Here is a 19,720-nt window from a genome sequence, read left to right as displayed (position 1 = left end):
TGAGCAAGTGATATTTTTCCAGTTACTTAGATCTGGTTTCATCTGTGTGAAAAGTGTTTTGTAATTGTATTAGTATAGTTCCTGTGTTTGTCTTGGCAGGCATACTCCCAAATATTTTATTTTCTCTACAGTTATTTAAAATGGAACTTTTCTTTCTCTCTCTTGATGCTAGGCTTTGTTGGTAACATAGAAATGCTGATGATTTATATGGATTTATTTCATATCTTGCAACTTTGCTAAAATTGTTAATTGTTTCGAGTAGATTTTTAGTTGATTCTCTAGCTGTCTCTAAATATATTATCATATCATTTGCAAAAAGTGATAGTTTTATTCCCTCAATTTCTTTTTCTTATTAAGTCAACATTTATAATAATAAATAATAGTGGTGATAATGGGCATCTTTGTTTCACCCTTGATGTTAGCGGGAATGCTTCTAGATTCTCCCCATCATATATAATGCTTGCTGATAGTTTTAGGTAGATGCTGCTTATTATTTTAAGGAAAATTCAATTTATTCCTATGCTCCCTAGTATTTTTAATAGGAATAGGTGCTTTTTTTTTTGTCAAATGCCTTTTCTGCATCTATTGAAATTATCATATGATTTCTGTTAGTTTTTAGTTTTTTTTTTTATTTTTTTACTCAGTAAAAATGTGACCATATCACATGGTCAATTTTCCAATAGTTTTCCTAATATTGAACCAGCCCTGAATTCCTAGTAAAAATTACTCTTGGTCACAGTGTATCCAGATGATAAGTAGTTGTAATCTCTTTGCTAATAATTTATTTAAAATTTTTGCATCGATATGCATCAAAGTGATTGAAGTTATTCAGTTCTTCTCATTTTACATATTTTCATTTTAGAGGTATTTAGGTGACATAGTGGTTAGAAAGGTGGGGCTGGAGTCAGAAAGACCTGAGTTAAAATTCAACCTCAGACTTTAATTTTCTGACCTTGGGCAAGCACCTAATTTTTGTCTCCTTCAGTTGTGGGTTTTTTTTTTTTTTTTTTTTTTGTCTCTAATATAGGAATAACAATAGCACCTGTCTCTCAGGTTTATTATAAGAATCAAATGAGATAACAAACATAAAGCACTTTGTAAATCTTAAAGTGCTATGTAAAATGGCAATATTATTTTAAGAATAGTTACTTTATTAAATTAATTAATTTGTTCAACTTTGAGCAATTATTTTGTCTATTATAAATACTCAAATTAACCATAAAGGACATATGAAGAAAAACACTATCTGTATCCAGAGAAAAAACTGATAAATTGAAGTATTTATAGAATAATTTTACAAACATATACACCTACAATATGTGTATACCTATTTGTGTCTAATGGGAGCCACCTCTAGGATAGGGGAGGAAAGAGGGAAGAAAGAAAAAAAATATATAATTTTTGTTGTATATTTGAAAGGAATAGCTAATTGTGTATAGTAGATTGGCAGTTTCATGTATAATCATCTTTTTTTTTTTAATTGTACTATGTTATAGAAATGCTTGTTTTATTCCATAAATTAAAAAGAAGGAAAAAAAAGAAAAATATTAACTACCTAAAGAAAAAGAACTGGTAGAGTTTAAATGGAGATTGAAGAATACTTTTTAAAAACTATTTTTCTTGGTTTTTTTTTTTTTAGGTCTTTGTTTTCTTTCACAAAATGACTAATAAGGGAATATGTTTGCATGATTGTACCTGTATAACCTATATCAATTGCTTGCCTTCTCAGTGAGGGAGAAAAAGTAGGAAAGAGAATTTAGAACTCCCCCAAAAAAATATTTATTTATTTATTATTATAGCTTTTTATTGACAGAACATATGCATGGGTAATTTTTCAACACTGACCCTTGCAATCACTTCTGTTCCAATTTTTTCATTCCTTCCTTCCACTCCCTCCCCTAAATGACAGGCAGTCTTATACATGTTAAACATGTTAAAGCATATCTTAAATACAATATATGTGTACATATTTATACAGTTCTCTTGTTGTACAAGAAAAATCGGATGTAGAAAGGTAAAATTAACCTGTGAAGAAAAACAAAAATGCAAGCAGCCCACACTCATTTCCCAGTATTCTTTTGCTTTGTGTAGCTGATCAATCATCACTCTTCAATTGGAACTAAATTGGATCCTCCCTCATATAGTATTGATCTCCTGGTTCTGTTCATTTCACTTAGCATCAGTTCATGTAAGTTTCTCCAACCCTTTCTAAAATCATCCTGCTGGTCATTTCTTATTCTGAGAGTGCAAGGTTGAGATCTCCCACTATTATAGTTTTACTGTCTATTTCTTCTTGCAGCTCTCTTAGTTTCTCTTTTAAGAATTTAGATGCTACCCCACTTGGTGCATATATGTTTAATATAGATAGTGCTTCATTATCCATGCTACCCTTTAGCAAGATATAGTGTCCTTCCTTATCTCTTTTAATTAGGTCAATTTTTGCTTTAGCTTGATCTGAGATCAGGATGGCTACCCCTGCTTTTTTGACTTCACCTGAAGCATAGTAGATTTTGCTCCAACCTTTTACCTTTAACCTGCATGTATCTCTCCGCTTCAGGTGTGTTTCCTGTAAACAACATATTGTAGGATTCTGGCTTTTAATCCATTCTGCTAACCGCTTCCTCTTTATGGGGGAGTTTACCCCATTCACATTTATGGTTAGAATGACCAATTCTGTATTACTTGCCATCTTGTTAACCCCGGTTTATGCTTTTCTCCCTTCTTTCCCCTTTCCCCCCCTTCCTAGTATTAAGCTTGTGAGCACCACTTGCTTCTCACAGCTCTCCCTTTTTAGTATCCCTCCCCCCACCTTAGAGTTCCTCCCCCTATCTTACCCCTTTCCCTCCCAGTTCCCGTATTCCCTTCCGCTTAGCTTATTCCTTCCCTTTTCACTTTTCCCTTCTCACTTTTCAATGAGGTGGGAGAAGTTTCACCATAGATTGAATATGTCTTAAGATTTTTCACTTAAAGCCAATTCTGAAGGCAGTAAGATACCCACTATATTCATCCCCCTCCATTCTTTCTCTCAGATATAATAGGTTTCCTATGCCTCTTCATGAGATGTACTACCCCCACTTTACCCTTTTTCTGATACAATGTCCTTTCCACATCAATTTCTAGAACAAGGTATACATGTATTCTTTATACATCTATATAGTCAAAATATAGTTCCCAAGATTAATCTTTACCTTTTTAGATTTCTCTTGAGTTCTATATTTGTAGATCAAACTTTTTGTTAAATTCTGGTTTTTTCATCAGAAATAGATGAAATTCACTTACTTCGTTGAATGTCCATCTTCTTCCCTGGAAAAAGATGCTCATTCTCGCTGGGTAAGTTATTTTTGGTTGCATACCAAGTTCCTTAGCCTTTCGGAATATCATATTCCAGGCCCTTCGATCTTTTAATGTGGATGCTGCCAGATCCTGGGTGATCCTTATTGTGGCTCCTTGATACTTGAATTGGGTTTTTCTAGCCGCCTGCTGGTCATTTCTTACAGAACAATAATATTCCATAACATTCATATACCATAATTTACTCATCCATTCTCCAATTGATGGGCATCCACTCAGTTTCCAGTTTCTAGTCACTACAAAAAGGGCTGCCACAAACATTCTTGCACATACAGGTCCCTTTCCCTCCTTCAAAATCTCTTTGGGATATAAGCCCAGTAGTAACACTGCTAGATCAAAGGGTATGTACAGTTTGACAACTTTTTGAGCATAATGCCAAACTGCTCTCCAGAATGGAGTTCACAACTCCACCAACAATGCATCAGTATCCCAGTTTTCCCACATCTCCTCCAACATTCGACATTAAATTCAAACACTTTTTAAATGAACATTATAATTATTTTTAAGGGGCAGCTAGGTGGTGCAATAGATAGAGCATCAGCCCTGGTCAGGACCTGAGTTCATATCTGGTCTCAGATTCTTAAACTTCCTAGATGTTTGACCCTGGGCAAATTACTTAACATATATATATATATATATATCAATTTTAAATGTTCAGCAATCCTACTTTTCTTATAAAATTATCTAATATCATATTTTTCTGGGAAAGAGTATATATATATATATTTTAAAGCATAGTTTCTGGGCATTTAAAAAGGATAATAGGAATCACCACTAAAGCCACAATGAGTTTGTCAACAACAGGTCATTCAGATCATATTAATTCTCAGCTTATGAAAGGGAGAAAACTATTACATTAGATTATTAGAACTATTAGGTGGATTGAGGGAATGTGATAGACCTATGACTATGCCTAGATTTTAAGAAAGCAGTTGAAAAACTTTCTCACAATATTCTTATATAAAAGAATAAATGTTAACCAGTATGTTAGTATGATAAACTGTAGAAGCTTTTTAAGCCCATAGCCTGGCTCAGAAGGCCTAAATTCAAAATCCTTAGTATCTAAAAGAATGTCATGTTTGTCTGTAGTTCCTTTAGATTCATCTCAGAGATAAGATAAGAAGTATCATTCATGTCACAAGTTTCTCTGAATCTCTTGCCTCTCCTTGAGGTACTTTGCACAAGATGATCTCAGGAAATGAGTCACAAGACCATGACTAGTATTTTTCCATCTGACCCTTCTTTGCGGTTTTAGTTGACTCAAGGCCAGAGCAATGCTCAATAGTGTCATGCCTTTTAATTTAATGGGGTCCTCAGCATAAATCAAAGGGCAGGAAGCTAAAATTTGATCTAGGTATACTGAAAAGGAGTTGCCATTTCAGGATTAAAAGTAAGGGACTACAAGGTACTAATATCTGCCTAATTTTGTGTATCTTTCAATAAAAACCTCCAGTCATAAATTTCTTTTGAAAGTTTCTACTTTTCAGTAATTATTCATTTTACAATTAAACTGAGGCAGAGAAAGATTAAGTGACTTGGCCAAGTATTTGAGATTGCATTTGAACTCAGGTCTTTCTGACACCAGCCCTAGATTTCTAATCACTGTGTCACCCTACAAATAATATTTATATGGTGCCATGCCATGTGAAATAATTACTGGTACTGTGATCCTTAACAGATGAACCTTTGTAAGCAGGACATCCTGCCTTCAGGATTGAGGCCTAAACCCCATTTCTCAGTGATGGGGAATATCCCTTTTATTATGTCCCTTAAATTTATGAATTGCTAATTAAATCTAGAATTAGGATTTTTGTGTCCAACAACTATGCCCAAGTGGAAGGGAGGCTTCCTTGGTCATAAAGCTGGTATTTCTATCAATGGTCATGAGACCTGTATCTCTATCAATACAGTTAAAGAAAAAAAAATTAACCTTTAGATTAATATCAGCATCGAAAGAATTTGCCCTAAAACATATCTCCTTACAATTTCCATTTATTGTTCCTAATTCTGCTCTCTGGAATTTCATTCATTCAACAACCAAAAAAAAAAATGTTTTGGACCTCTTCTTATTTCTTCTCAACCAGCCATCTTCTAAGCACATTATTTTTTCTTAAAGATCTCAGATTTTAGCAAGGGATAAGAGGTGTTTTGAGGGTTTTGTTATGAAATTGGGGAAAGAGAATTTCACAATTCCAATTCTGGTGCCCATTCCTATGCAATTTCCAGAGTTCTGATAAAAGGAGGACCTTTATTATATTCTTCTTAAGACCAGATCAAGATAGATTAGAGAATTAATGAAAATGTAATTAAACTGACTGGGATAGAAATACATGAATAAAGGATATATATAGCTGTAGACAATGGTAGACTTGGAATTCAAAAGATGTGGATTCAAATCTTGTCTTTGACATTTCCTAGATGTATGACTATGGTCAAGTCATCTAACCTTTACATTTTCTCAGATATGACTGAGGTCATGAAAATCTTGCCTAAGTCCTGAATATATGATTCTGTGAAGTTTCCTGAATCTCAGTTTCCTCATTTGTAAAACAGGGAAGATAATATCTGGGGGTCATACCTCTGTGGGCTGCTTTGAGACCCAAAAGGAACAATGACGCAATTTAGTATAATGAAGAGAGTGCTAGATTCGGAGATAGAAATGTCCAGGTTCAAATCCTACCTTTGATATTTATTATGTGACCCTGGGCAAGTTAGAATCAATTCTTGGAAACAGCCTACCTATATTTTCATATTTCTTTTCATGTCAATTCAAATTAAATTTTCAGTCAATTCCAAAGAGAGAAATCCACCTCAAATCTTTCACACACTCTTTTCCCCACTCTCTTCGAATATTTATTCCATTTATCCACAGTCCATCATAAGCTTATTTGTATGACACTTTCATCCTAAGCTTAATAAGAGGAAATCATCAAGTGAAGAGTAAAAAAAAATATTCCTATTTCAACTGCCATTTATAAAACAAGAAAAGGCTGCTGAAAGCTAAACAGTGCCCCCCAAATTCTAGGTTAAAATATATTGCAATCCTTCCTTTATAAATTATGAAAAGGTGAAGAACTTCTTTACCTAAAAAAACCAGAATTAAGTAAGAATTATAAAATACTGAGCCTGGTTTTGTTTATTTTGTAATAATCAGTTTATTGCCTTTCCTTCCTCCCACTTCTCAGTTTAACTTGAGAAATTACTTCTTTTAAGTAATCTCTCTGCATGTAACATTTCTGGCCATCTTGGTTTTGTGGGGGGGAAAAATTGTCCTATTTGCTCCTCCTGGTCTTAATTTCATTGTCTGGTCTGAGGAGTCTGACTTCATAAATCAAATAACTCAGATAGGAATAGTCTCTGATAATCTTCAAAATTGTCAGGAAGTAAAGTCAGGTTATATGGAGAAGGAGGAGGAGAAGCAAAAGGAAGAGAAGGAGGACAAGAGGAAGAGGAGAAAAAAGAGGAGGTAGTGGAGGGGGAAAAGCTGCCCGTAACCTGAGGTTCTTATACCTAGACATATTCTTTAGAGCAACACCTTACTATGGGTTGACAGAATTTATACTTCCATATGTCCACCACATAATGTGCATAGTATAATGAAATGAGCATAGCTTCTGGGGTCAGAGAGCCTGGGTTCAAATCTTACCTCTCAAATATTACCTATGTGACATGGGGCAAATAACTTCATCTTGTTGGCTTCTGTTTTCTCATTTATGAAATGAAAGTGAGTAAACTGGATGCTCTCTGAGGTGTCTTCTGGTGTTAGACCTATAATTCTTATGAAAACCGTGTTTTTTTCTTTTTTTTATTTATAAACATAATGTCTTTCTGTAGAACATTAGGCCCAATACCCCAGCTGGAAGCTGTAGTTTAAAGAGCACATTGCTAAATTTAATCCTGGAGAATATATCAGATATATCAGATACCATATAAATAGGAAGAGGGGTTAGTGCATGCAGCATTTTTTATGGGCAGCTGAGAACCTCAGAGAATTTATTATTCAGTCATTTCAATTGTGTTCAACTCTTCATGACCCCATCTGGGATTTTCTTGGCAAAAATGCTGAAGATGTTTGCCATTTCCTTCTCCAGCTCATTTTATAGACAAGGAAACTGAGGTAGTTTAGTTTCTAGCCCAGGTTCACACAGCTAGTAAGTGTCTGAGGCTAGTTTTGAACTTGGGTCTTTCTGACTCCAGGTCCAGCACTCTATGCACTGTGCCACTTAGCTGTCCATTGTATCATTAATAGTTGAATATAAACAAAATAAGCCAGAATCTCCTATGGATGATTAGGAAGAAAAGGGTATGGAGTTATTTGCAGAGGACTCCTCAGTGAACTGATTTTCTGAGCAAGTTCTTTGCAATCCTCCATTTCTTTAAGGATTTCAGTTGCTGCCAGACTATTCCCCAGCCTTTCTTTCCCCATTACGGACTTTAAGGCAACACTGAAGAGACCATACCAAGGTGAAATTACCTACTGAAGGACAATCCTGGTACTAGAAAATACCTTGTCTGTTTTGTGAAAACTTCCCAAGTATTAAGAAACATAAGAAGTCTGCTACCTTCAATCAAAATTGCACTTGCCAAGCCTCAGGCTTTGGCACATTCAAATATCTAACATGACAAGAAAAGTTTCTTTCTTGATTTAGGACTGTGATAATTCATTTCTATAGAATTGATGGGATTGGCGTTAGCCCTTCCCTTGTATCCTGCCCTGTGGAAAACTTGTCCAATAACATACTAGTTTTGGGGATTCAGGACATATGTTACTGACCATATTTACAACCCAGTTCTTTGAAATATATAATATGACCCAAGCTCCCTGCATCTGGCTGGGTCAGCAGTCACATCCTGTTTTACTGTTCCTTACAGTTAACTGGCCATGTAATAACTAACTCAGCCTGTGACACCTGGTATAAATATAGGAGCTTTTTGTCTAGCTTGCTGTTGGTCTCTTAAGGATTAAGCCTGCTTCACTGTTTGCATTAAAAATCTGCTTTGACTGTGAACTGACTTGCTTTCTGAAATTCTTTTCCTGAATAATCCCAACCGATCCTGACTAATCCTCATCAGAATGTCAGTTGATTATTTTAGGAATTATCTTTTTCCCTGCCCCTTCCCCTGCACACACTGGGTTTTCAGATGAGGTAAATAGACATCTCCTTCTGGGGTCCAAGATGGACTCTATTTTTTTGAGAGGCAATTGTGGTTAAATGACTTGCCCAAGGTCACACAGCTAGTAGTACGTGTTAAATATCTGAGATCAAATTTGAACTGAAGTCCTCCTGACTCCAGGACTCGTGCACTGAGCCATCTAGCTACCCCTGAAGGCATCTTTCAACCCCTTTAGGAAGACCTGGGCTCATTGATCCCTACTTTGACAGCATCTTGTTCTGTGCCCCCAAATTCTTAACCTTAGTTTGCCCATTAGTAATAGTTTGATGATCTCAAGAGATCTAGATTTTACAGTTTCAAGAATCTATGATTCTATAAGGAAGACAGGAGCAGCAGCATTTTTGTGTGTGCCTAAATACACATTCACTCACACTCACACTCACAGAAAATAGAGCACTGAGCAGGGAATCAGGAAGACTCATCTTTGAGTTTAAATCTGACCTCAGATACTAGCTGTATGATCCTTCATAAGTCACTTAAACCTGGATAAGTCAGTTTTCTCTTCTGTAAAATGTGCTGGAGAAGGAAATAGCAAACCATGCTAGTGTCTTAGACAAGAAAATGCTAAATGGGATAATTAAGAGTTAGATGTGACTGAAGCAACTGAATAATATATATATATATATATATATATATATGTTTGTGTGTGTGTATATATATATATATATATCTATATATATATATATCTATATATATATATATATACATCTTGCTAGTAAGCCATTTAGCTACTGTAGTCCTTGCAGCTTTGATCAAATCCACTTGTCGATTCCAATGTATCATCTTGACAACTAAACATCATCCTACCATGCTGCTGCAAGTATATTCCTCTCCTACTTCGACCTCATGCTCTAGGAACAATACCGTGCTCCCAAATAACATTACTATTGCTTCTTAAGCCACTCTATGACTCCATTAGACATATCTGTGATTTCTTGCATCAAAATCCTAGCCATCCATCTCTTATATTTTTTGCCAAATATAAGCTCCTTCAGGGCTGGGTCTTTTGTATTTGTAACTCAAAATTTGGGTTGTTAATCAGACCACATAGTAAGTCCTTAAGAAATTCTTTGTCCTTCAGTCATTCATTCTCTTCTATAAAATGGCAATAATAATGCAATATTATGTACCTCACTACGTTGTTTTGCCATTCTAATAAAATCATGTATGTAATATACCTTGTAACCTGAACCCAATATTTAAACATTTGTTGTACAATCAGGAGAGAGATGGTAATGTTTTTATTTGGTAAACATTCCATGGATGCCATTTGTACAAAAGATAATAACAAAGAATACATCTCTCTAGCATATTAGTTCTTTTTACTCACACACTATATTTAATATTGGACAAATTCCTTAAGATAAGGACTATCAAGCTTTTGAATTTGTAGCCCAACTCTTAGCATAATACCATGCACATAGAAGGCATCCAGTCAATATTTGTTGAATTTAAATCTCCACTATTCCATGTGAAATAAATAATTCTCGAGCTCTGATAGCTGAGAGCCATTTTAGGCAACAACCTACATACCTGATTAATTTCAACAAAATATACAAAAATTGGAGACAAAAATAAATATATGTGAAATTTCATGATTTTAATTAGCAAATAAATTGAAATCAGGAAAGACAAGATTAAAATGTGTTTCTAAACAGTAACTTTATGGAGAAAATTAGATATAGCAAATAAGCCATGATTTAAAAATTCAAACATAAAAATTTGGTATGCTTTATTCCATTTGCATTTCCAGAGGCTTTATGGAGAAGAAAATCTGCCAAGGAAAAGGATGTTTTCTGTGGGCTTGTGACGGATGAAAAATACGAATGGATGGTCAGCAATAAATTCTTCTTCGGGCGCCAACATGGCAAATGTTGCAATGCCTGCAGTGGCAGCTGCAGCCTCGGTGCCCTCTTCATTCACTTCCACAAAGGACTTATGGACAATCTTGGAGATAAAAATATCGTTGTTTCCTGACATTCCAGACAGATCAGCCTTACCGCTGGTAAAGAGACTGCACAGACCCATTCGTGCTAAATCTGAGTTGAGGTTATAGGTACTTTCCATCTTGAATTTGGGAAGACGTACATGAACATCAATGATTCCCATATTTTTAGAATGTGTCCACTCTTTCAAATTTTCCACACTCAACTGATTTTCAATCTGAAATTAGAAATATGAAGAGAAAATAGAAATCTAATAGTTGGATTGAATTGCTAAGATAGGTGAACTGACAAAATTAATACAATTATTATTATTTATATGAATGGTCAGATCTGAGTTGTCCTATTCTTTTCCTTCTAATCCTACCACAAAACTGACTGCTTTGCAAGAATTGTGTTCTAATCTAGTAAATTGGCTGGTGATGACAGAACACAGGAGAATTTCCGTTACTAACTAATTGAGAGGAACTTGCGCATGAGATCTATATACTCAACAAATACTGAGGTCTTACTGTGTTCAAATTGCTGTACTTGGGTTATAAAACTTATGTTCATAGAATCACAGTATTCAAGATAAAAAACACCTTACAGATCATCTTGTACAAAATCTCATTTTAAACATAAAAGAACTGGCTGATATCTTGTATATATAAATTGCCTGCCCAGGAAGAAAATATGCCACTTAAAAGTAGAGCCACTTTTTGATTTCCTGGATTTTTCTCTATGTCCCTATTGCTGAGCACAGTCCCTGGCAAAAAGAAAATGCTTAATAAATGATTGTTGATTGACTGATTGTTCAAAGATACATAAAAGCAAGGAGCAAAGCTGAGTGAACCTAAATTCTGTGATGATAATTCTATTAGTCATTCTTCTATACCAGGCCACATGTCTATCTGTAGAGGAATAAACTTAAAGGTGTATAAGAATCTTCTTCTGCTTGCCACTGAGTTCAAACCCATAGCTTGTACATTAAAAAATATCATGTGATGACCTGAATTTTGCCCAAGGAAAAAAAAAGCATTATCTCCCATTGGCATCACTCTACTTTAAAACATGTTCTCTCTTTTCCCCCCTGTTTATATAGTTTATATGGCAACTAATTTACAAGGTGGATAAATCTTGAAATCAGAAATTCTTATTTTCCTGAGTTCAAATCCAGTCTCAGATGTCTACTAGCTGAGTGACTCTGGGCAAGTTATTTCATCTGGTTTGCCTCTGTTCCTCATCTTTAAAATGTGCTGAGGAAGAAAACAGCAAACCATTCCAGGATATTTTCCAAGAAAACCCCAAATGGGGTCATAAAGAATTAGATAACAACTGAAAAAATAAATCACTGAACAACAACAACAAATATGTTCATAGAGTCTACCTGATTTCAGTTATGATTTGAAATCTGTTTTGTGCCCCCACAATCTGGAGTGTAATGTTAATGTGAAAAATCTGTGTGTCTAAAAATTGACTGTAATATATCCAAAGTGTCTAAGGTACCTGTTTCAGACCAGTAGAATCATCCTCAATATCATCTGGGAGCAGAATGATCATGCTCAGCTCTTTGCCCTGGTAAGGAAGTTCTAATACTCGACACTTGAGAGCCTCAATGTAACCAAAGGGTAGCTTCTTTTTCTGATACATCATTTTCACTGTTTTTTTTTCTCTCTGAACATTGAGAAATATACAAAAGAAGAAAATCCAGAATATTATATGAAGAATTTTACTATTTTTTAAAAGCACACACACATATTGTCCTTTGTAATAAGAGTACTTATTGTATCCTCACTTTTTTCGATCTCTCCTCACCTTGTTTACTCTAAATGGTGCATCAGTAGTAAGTGCTTCATCAAATTTCTCCTCCCAATTTCCTTTGAAATATACAGCATTCACCAGCACAAGTTTAGTCAGGCTATCTACTGTACCTGAAGTCAACAACTCTGAAATTTTACCTGAAAAGTGAGTGAGATGATTTATTAATTCTTATTTAAAACACTGAATTTAAACTAATCAAAATTTAAACTAATATAATTGAATTGAGGAATATTTGATAAGAACCAAATCCCGACAGGCATGTAGGATACTACATTAGAAAAGCCATGTCTAGAATACTTACACACTAAATGAAACAATAAGCTTATTCAGCCAGGTAAGATACATAAACCACAAAGAAAGGAAGCAGAATGCAATATAAATCCACAGCCAACAGTTTAAGATAAGCAAGACCAATTGGCTCTATATATTTATTATACATTAACAATGGACCTGAGATTCTAGGTGGCAATTATTCACTTAGATAAAATCATCCTTGGAAGAATTTTTTAAAGTCACTAATTACCTCTCAAAATGTACAAAACAGAATACTGAGAATCTAAAAGACTTTTTACCTCACCTCCAAAAGGCAAACAAAAAAAAAAAAAAGAAAAAAAAATTTCCTATACAAATAATCTATGGTCAGAAAGTGGTGGTAATTCTAATGAATTTTTATGCTATAATTTAGGCATTTATTCTCATGGTAAAATCTGGGTATTCACACAGATGTTGCATTTCTTTCTGAAACTGGATTCTATTGAGTGTACTAGGAAAGCAATATTACAAATCAATATAGAATCTACTTAGACCCAAGAAGACCCATAATATTTATATTGATGAGTTACCAAAAATGTTAAGAAATATTTTGAAATCAATTAAATCACACAATCTAGAATGTTCTCAAAATTTTGATTGATATACCTCAACCTCTAATATTGGTTTTGATCCTAAAACTCAGCTAGTGAGAAGGAAAATATTATTCACTAAATCTCATCAAATGATTTGGTCAAAAGAGAATTTGATTATATTTATTACCTTTCAATGTTGACACTAACATTTACTTTATAGAGTTTTACCAACACAGAATTAGAGCTCAAAGAGACCTCATAGGATATTGGATTCTACTCCCTTATTTTACAAATTAAAAATCAGGTTTAGAAAGTTAATTGATTTGAAGACAAATAGATTTTGTTCAATTTTCTACCTTAAGGCATTCTTACCTTCTGTTTGCTGTTTGACCCACTGGTTAATCTCCTTCCTTGCATCTTCTGAAGCATGCTGAAAATCAACAGTGGCCAACTCGGCACCATACAATTTTTGGATAGAATTCAAGAATTCCTACAAAAGAGAAAGATTAAAGACAGGAGTTAAAATAGTTATTAAAAAAATTGTCTAGAGCAAAAAGAAATGACAGAGAACTCTATTCTCACAGGTCAATAATATTCTAACAGAGGTAACTCTTGTGCTTATCTCTTAGACTATACACAATTTATCAAAAACTATAGGAATTCTTCTTAAAGGATATATCGTTATCAATTTTTGTGAGGATAAATTCTCTGAATTCTCTGAATAGATTACCACCAGGTAGGGCATTATCAAGTAAACAACATAATCAAAATTCATTAGAATAAATCCAGCACCTCATTCTAATATTCATTCTTTCATTAATTGTTAGCCAATCAGAATTGATTGCTATCCTCAGGAACATCCCTCTTCCAAGGACAAATAATCTATGAGTTTATGAGAGTCTAATGTTTGAGAGCACCATTGATGTCTTTTATTAATAACATGCTAGCCTTATTAATAAAATGATTAAATTACCCAGTAACTATGTCTGAAATTTGTTAAATGTCACACACATACACATACACACTCCCTTGTATCATCAATATCCCTAAACACAATGCATTTGAAATAAACTTTTCTTGGTTGGATGACTCAACTTAACTATTGGGTTATAGAATTATTTCAACTTTGTAATGGAAGTTTTCTCTTCATATACTCCCCCCACCAAATTTACTTACTGGAAGGAATTTGTATGAGTTCTCTCCAAATAATCGATTAACAAGTCTTAGGATGTGAGAAGTTCCACGTTTGTTAATACTACTGTTTAAAGTCTGAAATCTTGAATGAACTTGATCCACTTCATTAAAATGAAAGACCTGAATTATTTAGGGGGAAAAAGCATTTTTAAGAAATTTCTTTTTATGAATAGGAAGATATTCCTCTATGTTTCCACCAACTTAACTTAGTCTATTTTTGTCATTGATGATTTCTGAAATTCCATTTTATGCATTTTTACTGGAAATCAAGCTTAAAGATATGAAAAATTATAGTGAAAAATTACTTTGATAAGAGAGATGAATAATTTTAACACAAGAGAATATTTTTCCATATAATTGCACACTCACAAATAGGTACAGAATATTTAATATTCTTTCTTGCCTTTTCTTTGCAGGATGACATAAATACATGATTATAATTCTTTATTGCTTGTTTGCCAAGAATTTTTAGTCCCCCACACATGTAGTTAAACATCAGACTTTATTATCACTCTATATATTAAATTCCATATGCCATCTATATGGGTAGATATATAGATACAATATAGTACACAATTATTTTTACTTAGAAATTATGCAGTTCATCAGAATTAATGTCATGTCCTATATATAGACACAATGATATTGACTATTTTTTCCTTTTATTACTCTGATATTATCAGTAACAGCTAAATTATAATATATCAACATATTCAAATAGTACTCTAAGGCTTAACATCCACGTAGTGGCTATTCCTATCAAAAGTAGTTAAATGGTTTTATGAGGATTGGACTGATTCACTAGTTATAAAATACAATAAACCTAATTATAAAGCAGTACAAAGTTCACGTTATTCATAGGGAGGTAGACATAGTTATAATGAATGATTCAGTTAAATTTTTTTTTTTTTTTGGTTAAGGGCAAGGAAAAAGTAAAACTCAAACCTCAGACCAGATGTTCCCTAAATGTAGTAAACATGGTTAGAGACACACCACACAGAGATAGTGTACGATTCCACAGTTATGTGTGTGACTCCAGTGGTACTGGGAAGTCCTAGAATGTAAATTTCCCAAATTTCTACGTAACAGATAGGCAATCCTTTAAATTAGAACCTTAGAGAGTTGCCTGAGGTGATGAGATTCAGTTACTTTCCCAAGTACACAGCCAGTATATGTGAAGCAGAGCTTGAATTTCAATCTTCTTGACCTTATGGACAGCCCTTTTTTCACCTGTATCAAACTCTCACCTTTAAAATATAAGGTAATATAATCTCATAAAAAATAATATAAAGCTATTTATAACATCTAAGGAGAAAATTAATTGTTTTTTAAATTATCAACTAGAGTAAGGGCTAGATGGTTTTGCATAAGTAAAATCTTTGGTTCATAAACTTTTATTTGGGTTAATTATAAGAACATAGACAAACAATAATCAGATCATTAATGGTTCTCTTCCCAGAAAACTAATGGTTTCATTTCTTTTTTTCCTATTTAAATAATATATATTCATTAAGTGTCATACATGATGATATTATTTAATTTGAACATTCAATTAAACTTAATTTTAAATTAAATAGTTAAATTTAAGTTTAAATTTAATTATTTAATTAACAAAAATACTTTTCATATTAACAGGAAAGAATTTTTCCTGACCTTCGACACTTCTGCTGCAGTTTCACCTCTAGCTCCCAAAAGTATCATAGCCAGAGCTGTAGAGATACCAAGTGGAGAGCAGATGATGTTTTCTTTTGGATGAACTTCATTCAATGTTTTATACAGATCAAGAGCAAAATGAGAATTCGCTGCACTCAGTTGTTCCATGATTTAAGACTACAACAAAAAAAAAATAACATTCAGTGATATGTCTCAGGGTCATATCAACCAACCTAGTGTTAGCATTTTTCCTAATCCTCAAGCTGTTTTAACTGGATTGTAGAACTCCAGAATTACAGAAGTAGGCAAGGAGGGAATCAAATAGTGTTTAGGCCTTTCTACCTTTTGCCTAAGTCATAAAATGTGCTTTCTTGGAGGAAAGCTGGAAAGACTAATCCAAGTTTATGGTCAATAATAACAATGTCTGGCTATACTTTTCTAAAGATATGACAATACTCTTTTTCCCCAGGTGAACTGGATGTGAATAGAGAGAGAAATTTGTAGTATCTTTACCATGAATTCTGTCAATGAAATATCATATTTATTGTAATTATCCATATAAGAGTCATGCCTCTTATGAGACTGCAAGATCCAGGTGGTTAGAGGCCATACTTTGCCTTTTCAGTTAAATAAGCATTTACAAAACACGGTGCTGCATGTACAAAGGGAGATAGAAAAGACACTCCCGTGATTTCAGTAGTAGGAGAAACTCCCTGGTGAAATGGTCTCTACCAAAACAAATAAATTTTCTCTATAAATTAGTATTAAAGAGTTACTTAAAGCCTAGGAAGGATGATGATGGTGATAAAAGTTATTAGTAGTATCAATATAGAATTTTTAGTGTTATATTTAGCTATCTTTAAGATTTGCAAGGCAATTTACAGATAATATGTTGTTTGATCCTGGGAGGTAGGTGCTGAGATTATCCCCTTTTTTGCAGATGAGATTGAGGCAAATCAGGATTAAGTGACTTGTCTAAAGTCACCAAGTTAATTTCTGAGGACTCATTGAGCCCTGTGACGAAAAGTCAGTATCTGTCACAGGCAAAACAAAATGAAGATATCAACAAATTTGGAACTCTCCCAACACCTTGCAAGATGCTCTTAAACGTCAGTCGTTCTGCAAATCTTTCTTAAATTGACAATGGACTTGGTATTCCTTACGCTCAGCATTGATTTCTTTTTTTTAAAAAAATGTACTTCTATCAGTTAACAAAAATCTATCGTTTCTTCTCCTTTATCCAAATGAAAATCCCTAGTCACAAATATGCAAAATTCCCACATTGGGCATTACATTTGGGAGGAATGCATTTTAGGACTCTACAACTCCACATACAGTATTTGCCCTAATTTTGCCAGGAAAAAAAAAAAAAAAAAAAAACGAAAATGTGGATTCGAAAACCTGGAAGAATCGAGCCCTATAGATTCCAGGATAAATCTGCAAAGTAAATAACGAGGGAGGGGAGAAAGAACAAATAGTCCCAACAGAGTTTGAGGTCCCCGGGCAATTCCAAGGGCAATACATCTCGCTCCTCCCAATCCCAGACACAGCCGCGGATCCCAGACCTAGAGACTAAAATCCTCCGATAAGTAACTTCATTTTCGCCTCGGAAAAAACAGCACTGACCAAGGCCTCCTTCTTTGCCTTTCTCAGTTAGGAGAGAGAACCCCTAGAGATTTAGATGCGTTTCTAGGGTTCTTAAATTTCACTTCCTGCTTTCGAATCTCAGGGAATCACCCCTAAAGCTAGAGCTTTTAGGATGCAAGAGCAGTTCGGATCCCTTTAGCTGGGGGCCTAATGTAGGCGGGATCACGGTCCTGCCCAAAAGATCCTGAGATTGGGTGGCGGAGTAAGGGGGGGAGGTGAGGAGGAAGTGCAAGCTCACTGCTTCTTTCCTAGCCAATTACTGTCTACTCTATTCTTGCAATGAGCTTAAATATGTGTGGATACGTATTCGAAACTGTGGGAGCGGATCCTGAACTGGACAGTTCTCCAGGAAACTCTAGAGGCCTTCCTGAATTTAGTGGTCTTCCCTCCCTTGCACCTGCCAAGTAAAGTCCGATATCCGGCTTGGAAGAAGTCTAAAAGCTCTCGTAGTGAGGAGGGATCCCGGACAAGGGCTAAACTGCAGATTTTTGGTAACACACACACACACACACACACACACACACACACACACACACACACACTCCCCCTTTTCCTATTGATGTAGCCATCAAAATGGTGCTCTTACCGGGTCACGGTCTGGGTAGAAGAAACTGGACAAGACAGTCAGCCTTCCTACACGGAGATCAGGAGATAGCTTCTGAGACTGTCAGCCCAACGGCTGTGCCTTCTATAGTCTGGAAGGCTTGTCTAGAAGGGGTGGGTCCAGAGATGCTTGCGCCTGGGGTGGGGAGGAAGGAGGGAGAAAGAGCGGAAATCACCCGGGGTGGAGAAATAGGGTGTGTTAATTTTACAGCAACAGGTAGGACTAAAGTCAGTGGATTATTAATGGGTTACCTTTTGTTCCCTTTTAAATTTTCTCTCTTTGATACCATTTTTACTTTCCTATAAGCAGCGGTTAATAAATCAACTAGGTCAATCAAGAGATTATACCACTTGTTAAATACATTGAATTAATGAATTAATAAATATTTACAAATGTACTGTTATGTTGAAGGGACTATAAACAGCATATCACAATATTCAATTAGCATCTGCAATTAAAATAGACTTATTATTTTATGTTGAGCTTTCTTTTGGAGAGACATCAATCCATGCTTTCCTGAAGAGCCATAGATTGCTCAACTATGTGTTAAGACTGTACATTTCCCAATTTAGCCATCCCCACCCCAACAGCAGAATCACTTCTGGGATAAGAGACTTATTTTTGGACAGAAAGTTTGATTAGTTCATTGTAGTAATTCTCTCAAACAATATTGATCTACACTTCCTCTGCAACATAGTTTTAGAAAATTGTTTGTGTCTTTTCACCCAGGGTCACACGGCTAATGTGAATATAAGTAGTTGATATTGTTCTTCCTGATCATCAAGACAGTCTCTTCATGAAGAGAATTTAAACTAATTAAACTATCAAAACTATAGCTACCAGACCAATAGGATGGCATAGTGGAAAGAACACTGAATATAGGATTAGAGAATCTAGGATTTAATTCTTTATCTTTTCTTACCTGTGTGACCATCGGTAAAATAATTCTCTTCTAGGATTTTGATATGTGTAAAACAAGGAGACAGGACTAGTAATTCTCTAATATTTTTCCTACATCTGAATTTAAAAGCTTTTCTCTTTAATGTGCTTTCCAAAACTTTCTTCTTCCATGTCATTTTAATTTTTTTTTCTTATTTTCAGGTGTTAGCAACTGAGGGCAAATGTCTGTTTCTTCATTATGATATACACTATGTTTTTCATGACAGCAAATGACACTAAAAAGGAACAATAGAAACTTGATAGACAATAATGCCTCATTTGTCCATGATTATATGAAATGTTACCTTTCATAGAATAAGTAAATTCTTCTTAAATCTTATTTAAATACTATAACTTTTTTTTTTTTACCATGTCTGATGGAATGTATTTCTCTTTCTTTTTTTAACAAAATATGTAATCTAACCCCTCCTTGACAGATCAGGGTCATTATTATTAATGATATGTATTATGCTATATTTGTTTTTCCATGGGGTTATTGCACTGTATTAGGCAGTTTGCTTTTAATCTAAATGGCCCCATACTGTTATATTTTTTGAGTATTAAGT

The 19,720-nt window shown here is 34.5% G+C and overlaps 1 protein-coding gene across 1 annotated transcript; it reads right to left on the bottom strand.

The window, feature by feature from the left end:
* Positions 1-10,107: 10,107 nt before the first annotated feature.
* On the bottom strand, positions 10,108-18,314 carry SERPINB1 (serpin family B member 1). The gene is made up of 7 exons (XM_051969952.1): positions 18,198-18,314; positions 15,965-16,141; positions 14,294-14,431; positions 13,490-13,607; positions 12,267-12,409; positions 11,958-12,125; positions 10,108-10,689 (listed from the first exon to the last, which is right to left on the bottom strand). Exons 2-7 carry the CDS (start codon positions 16,130-16,132, stop codon positions 10,285-10,287), a joined length of 1,140 nt encoding a protein of 379 aa, XP_051825912.1. The 5' UTR covers positions 16,133-16,141; positions 18,198-18,314; the 3' UTR covers positions 10,108-10,284.
* Between the last annotated feature and the right edge of the window lie 1,406 nt (positions 18,315-19,720).

The sequence above is a fragment of the Antechinus flavipes genome, chromosome 1 (genome assembly GCF_016432865.1).
Source record: "Antechinus flavipes isolate AdamAnt ecotype Samford, QLD, Australia chromosome 1, AdamAnt_v2, whole genome shotgun sequence".
NCBI classification, from domain to species: domain Eukaryota; kingdom Metazoa; phylum Chordata; class Mammalia; order Dasyuromorphia; family Dasyuridae; genus Antechinus; species Antechinus flavipes.
Note: the sequence above shows the minus strand (reverse complement) of the source record. Positions and strands in the feature narration are given on the sequence as shown.

Coding starts and splice junctions, on each gene's coding strand:
- SERPINB1 (XM_051969952.1), bottom strand. CDS start 16,132: ATGGAACAACTGAGTGCAGCGAATTCTCATTTTGCTCTTGATCTGTAT. Junction 14,432..15,964: donor CTGCAGCAGAAGTGTCGAAG/GTCAGGAAAAAT, acceptor TAAATAATTCAG/GTCTTTCATTTTAATGAAGT. Junction 10,690..11,957: donor ATTCTACTGGTCTGAAACAG/GTACCTTAGACA, acceptor TTCTAATTTCAG/ATTGAAAATCAGTTGAGTGT.